The 22,143-nt window shown below is 41.8% G+C and overlaps 1 protein-coding gene across 2 annotated transcripts; it reads right to left on the bottom strand.

Moving 5' to 3' along the window:
• Positions 1–37: 37 nt before the first annotated feature.
• Positions 38–21,933, bottom strand: CXCL12 (C-X-C motif chemokine ligand 12). 2 transcript variants are annotated; one of them, XM_007478111.3, is made up of 4 exons: positions 21,753–21,933; positions 13,186–13,303; positions 10,636–10,722; positions 38–7,390 (listed from the first exon to the last, which is right to left on the bottom strand). In XM_007478111.3, the coding sequence occupies exons 1-4, from the start codon at positions 21,811–21,813 to the stop codon at positions 7,297–7,299; spliced, it is 360 nt and encodes a 119-aa protein (XP_007478173.1). In that variant the 5' UTR covers positions 21,814–21,933; the 3' UTR covers positions 38–7,296. The 2 variants fall into 2 exon arrangements, with proteins under 2 accessions (XP_007478173.1, XP_001364971.1); XM_001364934.5 differs by having other exon boundaries at positions 38–3,759; positions 21,753–21,929.
• Between the last annotated feature and the right edge of the window lie 210 nt (positions 21,934–22,143).

Here is a 22,143-nt window from a genome sequence, read left to right as displayed (position 1 = left end):
TCGAGTTTCAGGAATGTCGACTTTAGACCAATGAATATTATGTTTGAATACAGATCTTTATTAGGAAAATGATAAGTGCATATACATCCATCAAAGACAGGAATTTGATGAAAAACATGTTGTTCTTTCTCAAAAGGAGTTAGTTTAGTTTAGTTTTTTTTTTTTTTAAAGAAGCATGATGTATACACTACAGCTGCCTTCTAGAGGAAAGTTTTCACATTATATGGGAGATTTGCTTTTTTAAAAATAATACAAAATACAGTATTTATCACATTTCAACAACAACAAGAAGAATAACAACAATACTGATATCATTGATCAGGGACTGAGCTTTTACAAAAATTATATCCAGGGCAAATGGTTCCTTCTGGACTCTTGATAGTGCCAATAGGTTGGTCATGTCCAGAACCTTGAAATTTTGAACTAGAGAAATAAATAAAACTATCATTTTGGGAAAGAGCATTTTTCAGGTGGTTTTTCCCTTTCCAACTTGTATCCGTGAAGGATTTCAAAGGGATCAAGGTCTAAAGCTCCCAAAGAATGATGATAATGACTCCTGGTTGATTTTAGGAATCGACTTACATTAAAGGGACTTGGGTAGTGGTGATGCAGGGGTGATAGGCAGCCACAAACCATCTAGAAAACCAGTTAGTCTCACCTCCAGATATACCCTTTGATTCAAAGGTCACCATCCCCCTAAAACAAGATTATCCCAATTTTTAAAAAATCAACATCTGGAATTTGGAATTTAAGTTGTGGGCCAAGGTCACAACTGCAGCTAGGATTCATTCTGCTGACTCATGTCCCCTCCCTGCTGAAGAGTAAATGTAGTTTTCTACAATAGATAAGGATGACATTTGCTGAAAATATGTTTTTTGTTGTCTGCCTTCTTTTGATCTTCCCCTGCTTACAGCTGCCATTAGCAGTTATGCAAGCCCCTACCCCAAAAGCATTCCTTTTCCTGAATCCATCTTTGATGAAGTTCAGTGTCAGCATCCTGGAATGTCTATCTCTCAATTTATTCACCTGATGCTTGGATATTCGATCCACAATGGGATGGAATTCAAGCTGCTGTACAGGATATTGGAGCCCAGTCGTCCTATTTTTTTTTAACAAAAATAAACTGGGTTTAATTAGTTACTTCATTCAACATTTCTGATGTGAGGAATGTGAGTGGGGAGCCAGAACTTCAGTAGAAAAGATACCATATCAAGACAAATGCCCTTTTATGATTCCATGGGATTGAATGGTCTCTTGGTCTACAAAACACATATCTCTAAAATCTAGGAGCACTTGGTGAATATTCATTTGCAAATGCTGCTTCAATGAATGGCAACTGGGGGGAGGGGGGAGATTTGTTTGTTACATAATAGCATTTTTCTTCCAGTCTCTTCTTCCATCCCTAGTGACAAAGGTGAGAAAGAGATTTCCTAGAAAACTGTAGCTAGCTGAAATTCAAAAACAATTTTTTGATGTAGCTTTCTTTTCATTTATAGGACCTAGGGATTTCAGAGTCCACAATAAAGGATCACTGATCCAGGATTCAAAATCTCTAGGAAATCCTGATGGAAGATCTAGATCTTTTAGCTCCTTTGCAAAAACAAAACATTCTCACCAAAATTTTGCTTCATAAGTAATTAAGACGCTAAATCAGGGATATGTCAACTTAATTTCAAGGCCAAGATCCATCCAATAAAGACTAAGTCTTGGAATTTATTGTGGTCTACAGCTTTTTAACATAGCAAAGGAGATTGGGGGAGTGATTCTGGATGTCTAAACTAGAAAAAAGAAATTATTTCAGCTGATTGAATCCATTTCTTCCACTAATCAGATCTGATTTAAAGAAATAGAAGTTGTTAAATATTTAACACATGCTACTAGTAGTTCTTTAGATTATTAAATCTAAGAAATTTTAAAATCCAATTTTTCTTTCACTATGTACACACATAATTTATGTGCCGCCCATTGCTTATCTTGGCCTGTCAACTGGTCCATACTCCACCTTTTCTTGTTAATTTCACAGATTTATAGAGGATTTAAACTGAGATAAGAGAAATAGCTAGGAGTGGACCTAGCATATAGTAGGCACTTAGTGTTTGTTGATTTAATAAAGGTGATGTTTTGGTCACTCAGCTCAAGGGAAAAAAAGATCTATAATTCTCAAGAACTACAAAGACCCCTAAGTTTAGGGTGGGAACAGGCTGAGGCAACATGGCATCAAATAAAGAAAAGAGGCAGATGCATTTTAGAAGATTGGGCCAAAGAACTCCTTTCTAAAAAGAACTAGACAAGGGACAATGCTGAAAAATGAATGTGTCAGTTCCCCTTAATAAAGGGGGGGGGGGAGGCTTGAGTTCTAGATTAATTGAAGGTGTGCAACCAAGCCAGAATCTTATTTGGAATATAATTTCATGTTCCAGTGCCTAGTTCCTTTTTTTAAAAAAATGTCTCCTATTCACAACACAGAAGGAAGGGTCTTTCCTGGATTTCCCTGGAGTCTTTCCAGGACATTCTAATTTTGAAGATTTCCACAGTTTGCAAAATGCTCTCTACTTATGATAACCTGCAGCACAGTGAGTATTCTGAAAGGTAAACCCATCCACTAACCTGATCACCCTGTGCTCTGCTGAGGAAGTTTATCCCAAATCGCTGTGGCAATTAAAACAGTCCCAAAACAAAGGGATATATATAAACACACACAAATTGGCAACGGGGTCACAAGACATCATGGTACACATGCTCAGTCCCACCCAGCTTTTGCATTCCAAAAGAGCACACAGAATGTTACATTGGGCATACAGTTTGACATCGATGCTAAACAAAACACAGATTTTTTTGACATTTTGACAATATTCCACACAAGACACACCAGGAACACACACCATTGGCAGCACACCTTTGGGCTATAACATTTTTCCACTTATTTTTTTCAACGTTCTGTTCCAATGAAAAGTATAATCTTGAGAGATTTCTTTTTCTGTGCCATGGACAAAGACAGTCTCAGATACACATGGTGATGGATGGAGAAATAAAATGGAAATGAGGAGAAAATGATGGGATGCAGGTGACAACATGAATGGCGTAGCCCTGCTCTGCCCTCACATTTTTGACAGTGGCTAGTCATAGGCCAACCTTGTGAGCATCTATGATCCCCTTGATCTGAGAAGATGCTCTTCTGTTCTCACATGAAGAGAGGGGATTAATTCAAGAGCAGCATACTGATTAAAAAAAATCAGGCCATCCGTCCGCCTAATACTGGGTCGACACGGGTGGCTGTTCTTCTGGGCCGATATTCCTAAAATGGCCATATCCTTCATGTCAGTAAGTCACACTCTTTAGGTAAAGATCTTGGCACATATTGCAGCTCATGTCCTGCCTTATATTTATCTATAAAACCCAGTAACTCTTGGTGTGCCCCAAACACTGAGTGCAATTTAAACTAGGGCTCACCCAGAAAATGATAACATAAGTAAAAATAAAGAACTTAGCCTAATGAGTTCATATCTGTCACCAGTGACATTCAATAGAACAAACTTAATAAAAAATAAACACCATATATCTTGCTACATAATAATACAGTGAAAGCAAGCCGGGATTTGTGCAAAACAGAGCCTTTGAAATGCATTAGCCGTGCCTAGACTGCCTGGTGACAGCCATGAGCATTCCTTCCCTAATACTTGTTATCTGCTTTCTGGTCCTACAGTAAGAAATCCTTCAGGCTTCAGTCTTACAATGCGTGCCTTTTACATCTTGAACCTCCTGTTGATGAAGAACAGAGTGAAATACCATTAAGGCAAATTCCGACTAAAGGCTTAGTCATCATTGGACCCTAGTCAAAGACAGGTAGTCATTTGGTAAGGTTCCATCAAGGTTCAAACATCAATGCCTGCTTGGAATGCCCTTGATGTTGGCGTTTCAAGAATTACTTCAAAATCTCATGTGATGTTCTTCCTTTTGGAAAAGACCCTAGAAACAAAGGGTCTCACATCACTCTGGCTGGGGAGTGGAGGCAGTTCAGAGTTAGTACAATGGTCATTATTAAGGAGGTGAAGAGGAAGGTGGAAGACACAAGCAAGGACTAAAGACATGGACGAATTGACAAGGAAACAGGACAAGTTTTGGTCCAACAGAATAAAACAGAAATTGGTCTTTGGTGATAACCTCATTTTAAAGAATCAGTGCAGTATGAATAAAGGAAAAATGCATTCATTGACCTGAGATCTTGAGCAGGATTCACAGGTAGTAATACTTACACAAACAGCTTCCCAGAAGGGGTTGAATTGGCCAGGTGATGAGAAAGTTGTTTATGGACTTCGGAGCACATGTGCTGATGGATTCACGTCTCACTCTCTGGGTCTCCCAAGCACATGGATTTGGTCAACACCCTTGTACCCAAGATCACCATGACATACCACATGAACAGTTTGTGCTGCTACACAAAGACGATGACCTTTAATTGCTACCCAACCAGGCTACCTTAGAAGCCAGCAATCCTGCATTTAAATGAAGCTCTATCCTGCTAAGCATCTGGTTCCCTCTAGCTGCCATATCTATGTTATTTTCATCTAACGAGGCAATGAAGATACAGGAGAGGCAAGGAATGAGTGAAGAGCCCCAGGAAAGGAATCTGAGAAGACCCCCTTGATTTATAATATGATGATCCTTAACACATATAATGCCATTATTCTGTATCTTATTGTCTTAGGTTAGATTTAAAGGGAACACAGCTCTTGAGGATGAGTTCAGTAGATTATGCTAGAGATTGAAAACTCAAAAAGGCAGTGAAAATACTTGCTCTTTCCTATTTGAGCTTGGACCAGTTACTTCCCCATTGTCTCAAGTAAATTAGGATCAATACTGCTGAAGAATACATTTGCAAAAGCCACTTAGCCAGATAAAGTGCTATAAAGATGGGTAGCATTTAGGAAGGTGGCATAAGACCATGTAAATCAAGATCCAAGCTATTTCACCTCCCCCTTTGACTCAGGCATGTTTCCCAAGCATATCCAAGGAATTCAACTGGCATCTTCTTAGAAAGGCACAGGAAGAAGAATGCTGGAGTCAGAAATCCACAGAAGAATCCACAGTGGCAGAACCAAGGAGCTCTTTTCTCAGTTGCAATATGGAAAGCATAATTTTCCATCATCACACAGCAAGCTTCGTTAACATGTTTCACCCCCACCTGTTGGTTCCAAGAAGCTAAATTGTTTTCCATCATGCTCCGGGGCCTGAGCCAACCTTATCCTTTATACTCCAGCAGCTAAGCATCGTTTCTGCACTTTGATGAATTAATGAAAACCATTTTGTCACGAGCAATGATTTGGTTATGAAGCACGGGCTTCCAACATATCATGTGGCCATCTTAACCACCTCTTTTCCTGAGCAGGGTTCCCATTGGGTCTCCAAGGAATGTAGCCATTCCTCCTGATATTTCATCACTAGTTGTGTCAGCCAGGTGTCTTTAGAATTTGGGAGGGGAATGAGGACCATAAACCCAATTCCTTGTAGTCCAGTCTCCAACAATAGAGCTCTTTCCAAGGAAGATATTACTCCACGCCCAAAGGTTATTAGATTGCTATCATCAGAGCTCCCCTCCCATCAATTGTGGAGCAGCAATCTGGCTATTATCTCAGATCAAATGGTGAATGACTGAGAAACAAATGTTCTTTTGTGGAATTTTAGCTGGGCTCTCTAGACGCTTTTTTTTCCCAATGAGGAAAATGAATAATTTGAATTTGCCGAAAAATACAACAGAGGCATTCAAAGTGTTGAGAGGAGCTTGACACCACTTTGATCACAATGAATTTGGCATTCCTTTATGTCAGGGTGTTATTTTATCTCATCTTTCCTTCCTCTTTCCATCCTATATTCCCCCAACTCTATCCATCTGCCTTTCTGGAATTTATTAAAATGGTGAGTTGAGGGGGAAGGGGTAAAGATGAAGGAAAAAAGTAGAAGAAAAGACTTCAGGAATCACTCCTTCATTCTCAAATCTTCAAGGATATAGATAGAGGGAGGACTATTATAAGGCAATGGGCACCCCCATCCTCTCCCCTGGCCATTTATTTCACCTAAATAGAAAATTTGACCACTTGGACCATGAATCCATTGGATTCTATTCTACATCCAGAAGCATTTTCACTCAGTTCTCAAAAAGAGCGGAGACCAGGGGAAAGGGCCTATCTGCCTCACAAAAGGAATGTGAGAATATCACAGTGGTGTTTTCTTGACCCAGATTGTGGGTCCTTTCCATAGCAAGGAAGTGGCTCCCAGTGTTCCTCTTTTAATTACAGAGATGATATTTGAAAGGGAGCATCCACAACAGATTACCCAGCAGTCAGCTCATCAGGACACTTTGATCAGAAGTTTTCCTCTGGGTCCTTCTGCTTATCAACAAATGGCAAGAAGCACTAACATAAACCATTACCACCTCCAACCCAAGCCCTGAGGTAACAGGAAAGACTGAACCCATAGGCTGGGAGGCTGGGGCATTAATGAAGATCATCAGGCACAATGGTGGAAAGGATATCTATCAATCAAGAGTGTCTCATCAGTGCAATTGGAAACCAGGAGCCAGAGGATAGAGCACCATTATTAGCTGCAATCAAGATGGAGTGAATATTGACCCAAGCACTGAAGTTGAGCTTCTTTTGCCCTGCACTTGGTGCCCTTCCTTAAGAGCTTAACAGAAGAAAACAAGATTTTAATGCCTAGTCTCATTTTTGTTTTTGTTTTTCCTCCTGGCTGTTTGTCTGCTGTTCCACGTGTGTCACGCTTTTGATTCAGAGAGCTGGGACTCTGAAGTTCCCCCCTCCCCCAAGTCAGCAGGCATGCAAAGTGAACTTGTATTGGTGCTTGGATAGGCATCCTTAACTGGGTCATTTTAGGACTGGGAGACTGCAGAGCATATTAGAGGGCTCTGAATTGAGAACTTCAGAGATGCAAGTCTAACATGGAACCCTCAGTCAATTTTAGGGGGGAAAAAGTCCTGGGGAAAGCTGACTGGGTCTTAAAGATCATGACCCCCATTTCTGAAAGACAACTACTGTCTTCATAAGTTAAGTGGGCCAAGAAAGGCCCCAGAGAAAGCACGCATACCATCAAAGCTCGAAAAGTTGCTCAGTCACTGGAAGGCAGATACAAGGTCAGCCGCAAGTGCCAGTCGGGGCTGTTTCTTTCTTTACCAGAGGCAGCCTTGAGTGGGAGGTTAGAGCAAGCTTACAAAACGCCGAGGATAAATATCAGAGCATATTGGAGGGGTTGGGGGATCCATCTTTCCAGGGCAGCAATGGGCAACTAGTGTTTCCTTTTTTGAGCAGCCTTTCTTTTCTTCTCTCTCTTCTTTTTTCCTATCTTTTCTTTTTTCCCCACTCTTGCTTGTCTGCGCCCCCTTAGATAAAACCAGTAGAACCATTAATAATGTTGAAGTGAACAGTTGTTTGTCTTAATCTGTGCAAATTCAGCATTGCCTTACAAATCAACCCATCCCCCTTTTCACATTCTCAGGCCAGGAGGCCCCTCGAAAGGATCCCCCCCTTCAAAAATGCACTAATGCATTTATGACCTTACGATTTCATATGATAAAGCATATCATTGAGCAAATGCCAAATGAGCTTCCATAAGCCCCCTGAAATGTAATCAATAAGATGCACCCCTACATGGCAATTTGCACAGGTTTAATTAACTCTCAGTTCCTGGGGGCCTTAGCAAGGTCCCTATAGACCACTATTAAAAGTCCATGCCAAGGTGGCACCTTCCGAAAGAGGAGGAAGCCATAGATTTTTGGATCATGGCACCCTTATGCTTTTGTTGATTCCCCAAATCTCCAATTATCTTATTCAAAGGTCATGGAAATCTTACTTTGTGCTTAGATTAAGAAAATCTAAACATGGGAAATAGTGATGAATGAGCTAAAACCCAAAGCTAAGATTTCCCATAACCCAATGGTTCTTCAATGTTATCTAAGTGGATATTTCATCCAATAATTATTGACTGAAGTTTACTCATTCCTGTCCATTCTGTGAGACTCTTCCCCATATCCTTCCATTCTTTTATTTTTACCAAGGAAGGGCCCACTCATTTTCTTGGTGGGGAGCAGATGACCTTTCCTTATATTCATCTGAATTCCCAAGGAAACCAAGGAGGTACCTGGGCTGCTCAGCCTTTGTTCTAGACATCTGACCACCCATCTTTTTGGGGAGAGGGGTCATACATTGTCCTTTTCTAGTTGCTGATCTAAATTTTGTTTACAACTCATAAAGCAAAATTTAGATCAATGCCCAAAAGAGGACAAAAAGGCTACCATCTTTTCCCTGGCATCCTTACTTTATGCCTGAATTCTTTTTGGTTATGACTGGGACTATTCTGGAGAACAAGTTAGGTGGTTAGGAGGATTTAGAAGAGTGACTGGCCAAGTGACTGTAAAATTAAAATGATATGAGCTTAATGGTATTGAATGATTTATGTTGCGAATGGTTTCCCTGGATAGTTTAATATATGTCAATAAGAGATCTTTGGATATTACATGGGGGATGTTATGAATACTAAGGAAGAGAAGGTAAGATAAGCAAAATTAGTGAGTCAGATGCCATCTTATTGGTTTTACTATAGGAAAGAAAGGGAGAGGGGGAATTCCCATTTTAAAAAAAAAGTCCTGCCCTTTTTCCTGTGATCAGATTAGAAATTGAACTAGTCTGGGCAGGTTTATACAATTTAAAGGAAGGCCTTTTAAGGCACTTGAGCACCAGTTCAGTTTCCTTTGCAAATTTAAGCAATTTACAAGAATCCCATCTATTAAAAAAAAACTTATGACTTTTATTCCATATAAACAAATTCCCACATACAGGAGGGTTTTTTTCGTACCATGAAACAATTAGCCATTTTATTGCTAGTGCATATAATGTCACATTTGATACAATTTCAATACAAGTGAAAAAATATAGTATGGCTGATTGAGTTTGATAAGCTACATTAAACATCATATATAATTTTTTTTTACAAATTTTGTCAGTAGTTGGGTATAATATAGAAATTTAAACTACTGACATTTGTATGGCTCCAATTCAAATATATGAATTGTTTGATGAACTATAAATAGATTCCAAAATACATTTATTTTCTGAAGAAAAGTTGAAAAAGAAAAGCATGTGCACAAAAATATATCAAAAGCATGCCTTGCCAAAAACTATAGCCACCGCCTGAAACATCTGCAAATAGCATTTATCCATGGAAATTTCATTCCTGCCAACATTTCTGATCGGAATATAGACCCCAAGTTGTGACTGCTTAATTATCTTGCGCATTAGTGGGTAAATGCTCTGGTTTCAGAAACCTCAGAGGTTGAATACCCCTGCGTGGGGGAGCTGGCCTTTATTTTGAGCCAATCTTAGGACCAAGTACATTTTTTATAAAAACGTTGGACTTAAAACTATAAATTTGGCCAACATTCTTTTTTTATTTCCAGGAAACTTGGGATACAGATCTGGTAGCCCTGAGGCATGGGCCATCTCCAGTGGCCTGAAATGGAGTACACAGGGTGTTTTGGAACATTTTAAAGCACTGCAAACCCTGGGTGAGCTGAGGACCAGGAAGGGGAGGTTTCCTGGAGAGAGTTGGCAGTAGTCAAATGGAGATGAGCCTATACATCACCATCAACACAGCGATTTGGGTCAGTTCTCCAGTAAAGAAAAGACAAGTAGAAGCAAAATTAAAGCATGGCTTTTGGACAAAGGATGGGGGAGGGGTAAGAGAAGATGCTGGGTACACAGTTGCTTAAGAAATGATGGTTAGCACTAAGATCACTCCAGTTTGTATCACTGAACCACGGAATAATTTGAACATTCCTATTTTTTTTTCTACCCAGGGAAGCTGGAGATTAGTCTTGGTCTTAAAGAGACTCAGTATCTGAATTTGACCTTCTTTAACAATGGTCTCATTTCCAGCATTTCAGAATAGTATAAAGTCACGTGGAAATCCAATGCAGGGAAAATATACATCTCTTAAGTCACTGGGACATCACTGACCTCCTTGTATGACATTCACCAGCGTGTCCCCATGGCCCAAACAAAGGAATATAAACTACACTAGTCCATACCAATGGGATTCCAGATTGGTCAGAAAATTAGAGAATCCTTGACCTCCTCTTGAGGGCAGGGAATAAAGTTTGGTTCAAGTACCAGTTTCTATTTTACCATCAAGAAGCTGACTGTGTACCCAGACTCACAATAGAAGAAAAGAAAGCTTCAGAGTGAGTTGGATAATAGATTTTGAAGTAATCATGAATTAAAAAAATAAAAATAAAGAAAGCATTTGGCTTGTAAGAAATGCAATTTTGTGAGGATGATGAATCTAGAAAAACCCCAGTTATCAAGAGCTGACTCACAAAAGCAGAGTCAGATCGATTATTCTCTGTGACAATAATGTACCGGTGAACTATGGACTGCTTAATTGTGTACATATTTGATAAACTCAAAAGCTTGCCATTAGATTCATGCCATATCCCATAGGAACATCTCAGTCCTTCAGAAAAAGGACCCCTTCCCTCCCACCCCAACCTTTACCCTTTACATTTGTAGGCTGCTTTTGCAGTTCTCAGCTTGTATTAGCTGAAAGTCCTTTTTTGATTGTCTCGCTTACTTGTTTAAAGCTTTCTCCAGGTATTCTTGAATCCATTTTAATTTTGGATCAATGCATACTTGTCTGCTGCTGTTTTTCAGTCTTGCCCTGCCCAACGATAAAAACCACCAGAGAGAAAAGTGATTTTTTGTTAGTCAAAACATTTACTGAAAAAAGAGACAAAAAGATAAAAATGACCAATGAAGAAATCAAAGACACATTATGTCTTCAGAAATGCTTCAGAGCATTTCAGTCATTTTTAAGAACAGCTATTAGTTTCAGCCATTTTTCTATTAACCTTATTCATCTTACTCTCCTCTTTGATCTGTGATGGAATCCCCCTTGGATGATACAGTCACACTACTGGGGCAGCAAACACAGTACAACAGAAAAAATAATAGTCTGGGAGTCAAAAGGACCTGGATTTGGTTCTCAATTCTGCCTTTTGCTATGTGTGTGACTTTTCACAAAACATCTAATTTCTCTGGGTCTTGGAAAAAAGACTGTAAAAATCGGTAAAACAAGAGAGTTGGCATAAACTAAACTTTCTTCTAGCTCCAAATTCATGATTCTATTGTCTCAGCTCCCATCTAGGCTTTACCAGTTCAAGAATTTCACGATAGTATTCCAAGTTGAAATCCTAAAGGCCAGGAACCTCACTGCCTAGCTGGGGAAAGAGTAAGAGGACCCGATGATACTATATGAGATAAAACTAAAAGCACAGGGCATTTAGCTCATCATCAATCTGTGTCATCTAATTAGGGGTATATAGTTGGCTTAAGCAAAGCCAACCCTGTAAGGATTTTATTTTGCAAATGACTCATCAAAGTATGTGTTCATTATAACACAGGGGCAGTTCAATGCTGCCTTCATAGGCCAGGCCATCCTAAGAGAAAAACCCTCTGGGAGTTAGAGGAAATAAACTGAGTTTCCCCCAAAGCATTGGGATCTTACTCCAAACTTTGGGTAAATCCATTTTTCTTCCTCCAAACTGTGCAATAGATAGTTTTTAACCAAAAACTCAAAGCATAAATAGCAAACTAGATGAACTGAATGTGGAGGGGAAAATAAAAGTAATTTTCTCATGAAATCCTTGTAAAATAAAGCAGATTAAGGTTTGTTTGTTTTTTTTAAAACCACACTGGTTTTTAAACAGAAAGTAAATTGGAGAATGGAAAACTGTCATGTGCAGTGTTCTCTGAAACTGGGGTTTGGGGGAGAAGCACATGGTATTTAAAAGCAACAAAATCTTTTATATGGCTCTTTGTCAACAGGGAAATTGATTAGATCATGATTTCAGGAATTATCTCTTGGGGAACTATTTTTTTCCCTTAGAAACAAAACCCAGAATTCTTTTAAGATGCCTACTGCAAACTAAACCTCACAAAGAAGGAATTTCACCTTCAACAAACATAAACATACACTTCTCACTCCCTGCAAGGAAACAGACCAACACTATTTGGATTGTCTCTGGGTTAAGGGAAAATTGTCTTAAATGACATGCTTTGGAATTTGGAAAGGAAAATTAGGTTTTGATAATCATCTCTTCTTGGTTTTTAAAAGAACTGTTCATTTCTTTTTTTTTTTGAGAGATTTTGGTTAAGATGGAACAAGGGTAGATACAGATGAACTAAACCACAAACGCCAGCAAAAGAACAAAGGGGGGGTATAGAAAATAATTGGAAATACTAGAAAATTGATCTCTGGATTTTTTTTCATAAATAATAAGTACCCAAATGGTGAGGGCGGATGATGTCTTTCTGGCCACAAAGATTTTGTGCAATAGCCTGCTGCCACATTTGCTATAGCTCCAGATTGCTAGTGTCTTATTTTCTTCAATATGTAAGTTTTAAAAGTGAACCAAAGGAGAGGAGGAAAGAGAAGAGATTGTTGAAATAGCAGATACCAAGTGTTTTAGCTGTCAAATATATCTTCACATCTCTTTGATGTAATTAAATAAACTGCTTCCATGATTTAAAAAAATGCTCATTATTGGCATTGTATCTTAGGAGGACGTAACCAATCAGTAAATGGTTTTGTTTATGTGTTAATTTTGTTTCATTTGTTTTCATTGGCCAAGATTTCCAGTAATGATCTGCTGGGGGAGGAACTGAATTTAGGAAATATCCCTTCCACTGAGCTACCATCTCCCAATTGTATTTTATGGTTAACAAAGAGCATTGCTTTGGTTTTAACCAGCTCTTAGACAAGTCAGTATTTATTTGGAACCCAAACTATACAAAATATTCTTAAGCAAAGTCCACAGATCATTGTGAATTGGGAGTTTATATAGAAATAGGAAGAGGAGACAGAAGCATCTATTAAGCACCTACTATGTACCAAGGATTGTGCTAAATGATCTTTTCTTTTGTTCTTTTCTTAACTGGGGGGAGTCCATAAGGGTCACTCTAGTAACAACTCACTGCATTTCAGGGGATCTTTCCAAAGAGACAGAGGCTCAGAGACCAGAGCAGCTTCTTTCTTATCTTGCAAGTAAAACTAAAAAGGCCAGCAATCCCTGCTTGGCCATCCTTCCCAGGCTGCACAGCGAAAGATCCTCAGGGAACTTACACGATCTGGAGAGCGCAGTTGGGTGTGTTGAGGATTTTGAGATGCTTGATGTTGGCTTTGGCTACATTGCTCTCAGTGAATCTGCAGGGACATCTGTAGCTCAGACTGAGTGGTTTTCCTAGAAAGAACAGTGAGAAAGTGGTGACACATTATCCTTTCAGTCCCTATTCCAAGCAAGCAGGGTCTAAATATGATAGGAGAAGTTAAGGACCAGAGACAAAAAAGATGCAGCTTATTTCCAGCACAAAGGCAGTGGTAGTGCAGAAGCTTCTCTTTCCCCCCATGAATGTCTGAGGGTCTTAAATTCAGCCTTTGCAATTTAAGGAGACAAAAGAACAGGTGGGAATTTGGAACCTAAGAAGGGAGAAGAGATTTCAATGAGTAGGCACCCAATTGTCTGCTTCCTAGTGCTATTAGCAATTAGATAAGATAAAGGCTACCATCAGGGGTACTTTTGGGGGGTTCTTTTCTCCTATGTTTTCCTTTGTAAAATAATTTTGCCTTTAGGTCAAATAGGAAGAAGAAGGGAGAAAACAAGAGAGATTATTTCCAGTTTCCAAAAGAAAATGTCTTTCTTTCAGGTTCCAGGCTGATACTTTCTCATTTCAGCCAAAGCACCCTGGTGTATCTCCCAGTTTTAGGCTCCTACATCTAGAGATGAAAGGGACCTCAGTACCACCACTTCATTTTACAAATGAGGAAACTGAGGTTCAGAGAGGGTGATTTCCCTAAGGTAAAAAAAAAATAGTCTCAAAAGTAGGATTTGAACTCAGGTCTTTAAAAGTTTTAATTCCAAAGAGGAATGAAGTTATCTGAGAAAATTCACAGTAAAAACAAACAAACAAAAAGCTTTGGTGCTTCCTACTCAAAGGAAGGAATCTTAAGTATACCACCTTCTAGGCTTTAGGCTGACAAACCAAGGACCTTTGGCCCAATGCCAGATGTGATAAGCTTTCTTGGGCCAAATCTCAGGGAATTCAGCAGCCTCCTGGGAAATCTTATTATGCCCATTTGCCAATTTACCAATCTTCAAAATGCCATAATTGACATCCATTAGTGCAAATAATTGAGGGGCTTCTGTAATATCCCCCCACTCAGCCCCAGAGTCTTTAACTGGAAGGGCTTAGAGGGGCTGAAATTTGTGAGTTCCCCTCCTCCCTGCACATTTTCATCCAAATGCTCGTAAATTCTTCAGGCGATTTGTATTCTTAGATTCTTTCATTAAGGATTAGACTAGCATCTGAAATTATTTATTTCATGACTCAAAAAATGTTTATATGTTTAGAGAATTGCAAGAGGCTTGCGGAGAATCCTTCAAATACAGTATCTTTAGAATGAGTGAGCCAGCTGGGGGTCAAAGCTGCAGTTATCATCTGCAGCCTTTTGGGCGGTAGATGGAGGTGGAGTGCAGAGTTTTTCCAAGTCTTTTCTTTCCAAAGTCTGGTGTTCATTTTGATTGATTGTCTGATTTCGGGAGAATAGTTTATTTCAACTCCAAACTTTGGAATAAACAGAACATGCTATTCTCCAAGGTCAGACAGGCCTTGACTGATAACCAAGGAGTGGAAAGCTTGTTTTTCGTCCTGGTCAGTTGGGATGAGAGCAGTACCCCAGGGACAGGCCCTCTGATTGCATCTGACCTGAAACTTCTTGCTAGCCTTTCAGTCTTTGGGGCTCCTGCCTGGGTCAGTTGAAAAAGGAAATGGTTAGGAAAGAAAGCAAATTTTCTTAAATCACAAAATGATAGAATTAGACATAGAGAGTTCATTGAATCCAATTCTTATTTTATGGAGACAGTTAAGGGGGATAGTAGAGAGAACACTAGGCCTGGAGTTCAGAAGACCTGAGTTCAAAACTGGCCCCTGACACTTACTAGCTGTGTGACCCTAAGCAAGTCACTTAACCTTGGTTTACCTCAGTTTACTCATCTGTAAAATGAGCTGGAGAAGGAAATGGCAAACTACTCCAAAATCTTTACCAAGAAAAACAAACAAAAAACTACAAAAAGGGTCACGAAAAGTCAGATGTGACTGAACAACAAAGATACATTTTATAAATGAAGAAATTTGGTTAAATGACTTCCTGAGGGTCACCCCAGTAAGTGTATGAGGCAGGATTCAGACTTGGCTCCAGACTTCATGCTCAATTCCCTTCACCATCCTGCTTCTCAGAAAACAGTTTTCCTCTCAAAAGGATGTAAGACCAGCAAGGGGGCATGGTCTACTTGCCTTCTAGACTTGTCTGTGCTGCTCCTTAGTGGAGAAGGCTATCAATTATTTCACCAATTGAATAAATAAATATAAATATAAATATTTAATTTAATAATAATACAATAATTGAATGAATAGGTAAATAGATAAACAGTAATATGTACATAGAGAGAAAGAGAGATGATAGATAGATGGATGGATGGATAATTAGAATGATAGATAGATGGATGGATGAATATAAAGATACATAGATATAGATAGATAGATAGATAGATAGATAGATAGATAGATAGATAGATAGAAAGAAAGATAGAGGGATGGATAGATAGATAGATAGATGGATGGATGAATATATAGATACATAGATACATAGATATAGATAGATAGATAGATAGAAAGATAGAGGGATGGATGGATAGATAGATAGATAGATAGATAGATAGATAGATGGATGGATGGATGGATGGATGGATGGATAGACAACAAATCAGAGCTTAACTAGGGGTAGGTAAGAGTGAGTTACCAGTGAGCAAATGAAATCTAATTTCAGGGAAAGCAGTGCAGTTGTTTACCATCCTGGCCTAGGAATCCTTGCAATAAGCATAGGCAAGAAAGATTTAGATAGTCCTATACAATAACAAGGTCACAAATATGAATTCTTTTCCTTTCTCAAGAAGTTGTTTTCACTACCCCAGCAGGAGTTCAAATGGATAGGTTTTCTCCATTCTAAGAATAGCGTTGTATTTGGAGTTTTGAGGGTCTGGATTCAAATCCTCCTTTTCTTACACTTACTACTTGTGTCACAATGGTCAAGTTCATGAGTCTCTCTGGATATCATTTTCCTCAACTGTAAAAATGAAGGAACTGGACAAGTTAACCTCAAAGGGCTCTTCTTGATCTAAATGTATGCTCTGTTTTGTCCTCAATCCACAGCAATTGGCAGTCTTGTGACTGAGGCTACAAAAACTTTAAAGCTGTTATTCCATTTCATTCTATCCAGGAGTCTTGAAACTCTTGCCAAAAGGGAGACTGTAGAGAAGGAAATTTTGAATCCAGTTTGTGGCAGTGTTTATTTAGTGTATAAACCCTCATACTTGGATCCAGAAGACCTGTGTTCAAAACTCCCCTCAGATGTTTAATGACATGGCCCAGGGCAATTCATTTAACTTCCCTCAATCTGTTTCTCCCCTGTATATAATAAAAATAATAAGAGCACCTACTTCCCAGGGTCATGGAGGCTGAAATGTGATAACGTAAGTACCTTGCAAGCAGGAAAGTGCTCTATAAAATCCAATTGTTATTCTAGTAAAAATACACACAGGCAGTTACTACCTATGGATTTACTGAACTGAGCTCTATTAGCAGTTTTGCACTGGGTACTTTAGCCCAGGTTAGCTAGCTATTCCTTCCAGGGAGTTTCCATCTCAACTGACTCATCTCTAACTATAGGATGTCCCAAGTATCCAAGACCCGTCTGACATTAATCCTCAATATAAAGGAGACCAGAGAAGGAGCCAGTCAGTTTCTGAAAGGGAAATGCAGGTTGTCAGACTTCTAATGGCAAAGCTCCAAATGCTCCACCTCACAAGCAGGAGCCAATGGGTCAGACACCTTGGCCCCAGCTGCAGCTGCGAGCTCTAGGTAACCCTGAGGCCGGGGGAACAACGAAGTTTAACCTCTGTGAGTCAAAGGTGCCCAGGGTCACAGATGTAGGGGCTGTACAATGAATACTTCCAATCAACCCAGGAAGCCCAGGTGATCTCTGCCCTGCAGCTGTCTGGATCCTTGCTGCCCCGTGACACCGAGATCAGTGTAGGTCTCACCCAGCAACACTTAGGGTGAGCCTAGAGTTGCCTCCTTCACTCCCCTGGGGAAACAGGATCATGGACTATTGGAGCACAAATGGACTTCCCATCCACCTCGAGAGATAAGGAAAGAGGAAGTTAAGTGACTTCTTCAAAGATATACAGACAGTTAGGTGTGGAGAAAAGATAAAATCCTTCTTTGTTATAAGCTAAAATAGTAAGAGAGGGAGAAAAAACGATCGCTATTTGAATTCGGAAACCAAGATTGAATTCTATGAATATATATGATGTGTGTGTGTGTGTGTGTGTGTGTGTGTGTGTGTGTGTGCTGCTCTTTACCACAGTTGGTGATGGGTGTGCTGATCCTTTTGGTCTAATTATTTTCATTTAAATTCTTAAAGCAGTAAGTAGAGAATCGATACTATAAACACACAATCTCCATTTGCTTCTCTTATGTAAGAAAACAAATCAATAAATTAATCAGAGGACTTGTGGCCAATTTCAGGACCTTTCATTAACCAGCCTGGCTTTAGAGCCGTTTCTAAACTTCTCTGAACCTAATCTTCATCCATTCCTGACATTTACCCATCTTAAACCAAAGCTTCCAAAGTACTTCATCGGCTTCTCAGCACAGCTGCTGGGTGAGTACCTCAGCGATTATTCTCCTTATTTTACGAGAAGGGAAAGTGAGGTTCAGGGAAATTCAAGCGAGAGAGAGTGGATTCAAACTCGTCTCTCCGGACTCTTAAAACGCGATAACTTCGAGGAGAGGGGGCTGAGAGTTAGGAAAGAGAGAGCTAGTGACTCAGATAGCCTGATCTCCACCACTTAGTTTCGCACTTAACAATTAGATCTTTATTAAACATCTGTCTTACACAAGGCATGGGGGTGGGAAGGCAAAGTAAAAGGGGGGACATTAAGAATTTGCATATTGAATTTTATTTTCCGGTCTGCTAGGCTCTTTGCCTGAGCACTGACTACTTTATAAATCCAGGTCTCCAGCATCCACGACTGAGGATTATAGAACTACTTCTAGGCATATGACACAGTAAAACTCCTCAGTCCCATATGGAGTTGGGTAACGCCCTAACGCCCTCAGGAGAGATTTTTTTTTTTTTTTGGGTGCAGCAGGACTACAGAGTCAAGTATGCGGAGCAGATAACGAGCCAAGATAACCAAATGATAAGCGAAATGAAGTCCCGGGACGCTAGGCTTTTATCAGACGAGTGTGGCTACCCCTAACTCAGCACCTGAGGTGTAGAAGGAAAAAGACAGGTGACGGCTGCGAAGAAAGTTGTTACAGCGTTACAATTCTTACAGATGGCCGGGATCCGCCTCTTGTCTCTCTTGGCTTTTGTTTCTAAATTCTTAATAACCCGAAACTATGCATAAACAATTATTGCAGGCTCAAATGCTAAGCTGAAATACAGAAGTCTATGTGCCTCACTTTACTTTTGTATCTTTGTCCTCTAATACTATGCCAGGTACAGAGTATTACGTTGGTTGGCTGATCAATCTTGGGAGGCGTAGGAGAGCGAAGAGGAGTAAATGTAGGACTTTTCAAACTAGGTTTTCTTTTTTCTTTTCTTTTTTTTCAATTAAGACTTGTACCCAACAGCTAGAGGTCCTACACTTCTGGAATGGACAGATGGACTAAAAAGTATTTCTAGAACTCGAGTTACGTGCCGAAAACCAACAATTCCGCTCCCTCCAATTCTCTAGGGAGCTGAAGAGACAGGATAAGGGAATCAAGCTTTGGCCTCCACGGTTGTTTCCCGGTGACTGCACTAGATCTGTAACTAGCTAGAATAGTCCAGGGTAGGTAATTCGAACTTGTCGGTTACTTTCCTAGTTGTTTTTACCAACTCTGGCGGGGGGGGGGGGGCATGCATTGTTTGCAGCGACCAGAAGGATCCCCGGAAATCAGAAAGATTCCGTCGTAGTGGGATGGAATGGGGGGAGGGGGAGCAAACTAGGAACAAACCCCTCAGAGCCCCCCCCCCCCGCCCCACCTTATGCTTTCAAATCTGGAGGCCCGCCGCGGATGTAAGACTAAAGAGAAATAAGCATTTTCCGAAATCTTGGGCTTGTTATTTTAGATTTCTTTTCAGAAAAGCGACAAGCTCTGCGGCGAGCGCCCAGGGTCTTTGGGTTCGTCCGACTGAGTTTTCCCTGAATTGAAGTCTTGAGAAAAGCAACCCAATCTCTCCCTCCCGACGCCAGGTCTCCACTGTCTTCTCTTCTCTGGGCTCTCTCTTTCTCCCTTACACACTGAAATCGGATACCAAGGTTTTCAATTGCTGAATGTCTCGGAGATTAAACTTTCAAGTGACACTCATTAAAAATAGTCAGGGAGTCTTAGCCTTCATTACAAAAGAGGCTGTCTCCGCAGGTGTGTTTCTGCTGGGGCGGGGGCAGTGAAGGGGGGCGGGCTGGGAGCACTCTCGGCCTTTTTGGAGCCCAAGCTCTGCCAAGGACTTTTCTGGCCGCTCCTGGGGATTTCTGGAATAGTAGGTGCATACACTAGCAGCCTCTTACACAGGGCGCACGCGCTCGCTCAAGCGTTTTCCTTGGCAGTTCATCACAGCGCTCCTTGGAGCATACCGACGCGAAGCCCGGAACGCCAAAGGAAGGAAATCATCCTTAAGTGAAAGCTGGCGCTTCCACCGCGTGGTGCAGTTTGGAGAGTATAGCTGGATCGTACATTTAGAATTGTAAGGGCTGTCCAAGGGCATTTAACTAAATCCCCCGTGCTTTACAGATGGGGAAACTGAGGCCCAGGGTTAGGAAGTAACTTAACAAAGGTCACAAAGACAGTAAGGAGTAGATCCAGGGGTTCTCTGAGTCCAAATTTACCCTCCTTTGACACTGTCCTAAGTCAGAGGGCTTGGGTTCGAAGCCTGACTCTTTTGGACAAGGCACTCTCCAGGTCTCAGTTTCCCTCTCTGTACAAGTAAGGTGTTAACCACTTTCTGTCTCCCAAACCTATATCTTTGGAAGAGGATGATCCAAAGTCGAGATGGAAAATTTAGCGAGGAAAGCCTAGCGGGGTTTGTTTTGCTCTCCCCCTCAAAGGTTGTGCAATCCCAACAGCTGTGCAGGCCAGGCTCTCGCCTCCATTGTTTCCCAAGGGTCACGGAAGGGGAGAAAGGCGGGGTGAGGGAGAGAAAGGAAAGCGAGACTCCGATAGTTTCACCCCAGCACCAAGCAGGTTGTTACTCAGACAGCTATACCTCGTTTCTGGCTGGTTTCCCTGGCTGGGGAAAGGGTGCTGGAGAGGCTAAAGCAACAAGCACCTTTGGGGCAGCTTCTCCCAGGTGCTTCAGGACCCCAGCCCTAGTCTGACTTCTGTTTAACTCCACTCCCCTCGCCTGCGGTCCCGAGGCTTTTACAGAGAAGCAGGAAAACCGGGACTCGAAGTGAGGGTGAAGCAAAGTCATTGATAGAGGGAACCCCCAGGACACAGCCGAGGCCCGGGTACATAGAACCCTGCTTTCAGCGGAACCTCGAGAGGAGGGAACTCCTGAGCGATGGAGAACCGAATAGAGAATTGCTGGGCACAACCCGTAGCGCGGGGACGCTGGGGCTGCGAGCAGAGTCCGCAGCTGGAGCCGCAGGCAGCAGCTGGGCAAAGCCCTCACATGTGCAGCCTGATGTTATTCTAAACTAGAAAGTGAAAAAGAAAAAAAATCCTTGTGGTCGGAGGAGGGGGGTGAGAGAGAAAAGGAGGGCAGGTCACTGTTTTTAATTACAAATCTGCTTCGTTTGGTTCTCTTTTGCTTTGCAGAAAATAAACCCAGCAGCTAGGAGCCGCGCGCGGTTTAGCTTTCCTTACTTACTCTGTTCAACGCGGTTTTCCCCTTCTCCTCTCCGGGTACTGATGGGTTTACAGAGCAAAGTGAACCACCCGCACCCCATGGATAGGAAAGGAAATGGAGGGGGCTCGATCCCTCCGTTAGATGGGAGAGATTTCCCCCTCGTCACCTGGCTCGCCTCTTCAAGTCCGAAAAGGAGAGCTGCTCTAGCTCTAAGCTGGCAGGACCCAGCCCTCCGCACCCGGGTTTAAGACGTCCCCACACAACTGCCCGCTGAAAACCGGGGAAAGGCAAGGCTGTCTTTTCTCAGCCTGCGGATCTGGGTATTTAACCTTGCCCGGCTGCAAATGAAACCAGGCTGATGCAGACCCAGCGGCAGGAGGGGAGGGGGAGGCGGGGAGCTCCTCAGCTTGCCCGGAAAAGTGCACAACGATCGATCCCTAGTTTTCTCCCCGGCCAACTCAGGCTTAGATTCCACAGCACCCCAAAGGAGCGAGACGCGCCGAGAAATCAGAACACGGAGGGGACTGACTCTTCCGAAAGGTGTAGTTGGGAAGTGCGAGGGTTCACCTAGGGCTGGAGGCAAGAATTCTACCTTCAGTGGGCCTTTTCAACTTGTCAGTAACCGGGGAGGAGAGTGTACCCGCTTACTGCAGGGGCTCAGGGCATCTGGACCACCAAGCGGGGAGATGCCTCCGAATGCCCCCGTGCGGTCCGGGCACGGGACTCACACTTACCCTCGGAGAGCGCAAGTGTTGCCACCAGCAAGGTCACCAAGGCCACCACTTTCACGTCCATGGTCCTGGGTGGGGGAGCTGAGGGCGAAGAGGCTAGGTGTTCTCTGGGTAGCAGTCGAGAGAAGAGTGAAAGTCCAGCAGCAGTGTGCGCCTCTACAAAGCTCCCTCCTCTCCTCTATAGAGGGGGCGAGCTGGGGGCTGGGAGAGGGGAGGGGAGAGAAGAGAGGCGGGGGAAGGGGGGTGGGGAGGGCCCGGAGGAGGGGGAGGGGAGTAGCTAACGATGATTTATTGCCCGTGGCATGTTATTACATCCTTCCTCTATTAACATTGTTGGACCATGCCCAGAAGACCAAAACTCTCTACGCCGCAGCCGGCCCAAGGATTGGCGAGT

The sequence above is a fragment of the Monodelphis domestica genome, chromosome 1 (genome assembly GCF_027887165.1).
Source record: "Monodelphis domestica isolate mMonDom1 chromosome 1, mMonDom1.pri, whole genome shotgun sequence".
Taxonomy (NCBI): domain Eukaryota; kingdom Metazoa; phylum Chordata; class Mammalia; order Didelphimorphia; family Didelphidae; genus Monodelphis; species Monodelphis domestica.
Note: the sequence above shows the minus strand (reverse complement) of the source record. Positions and strands in the feature narration are given on the sequence as shown.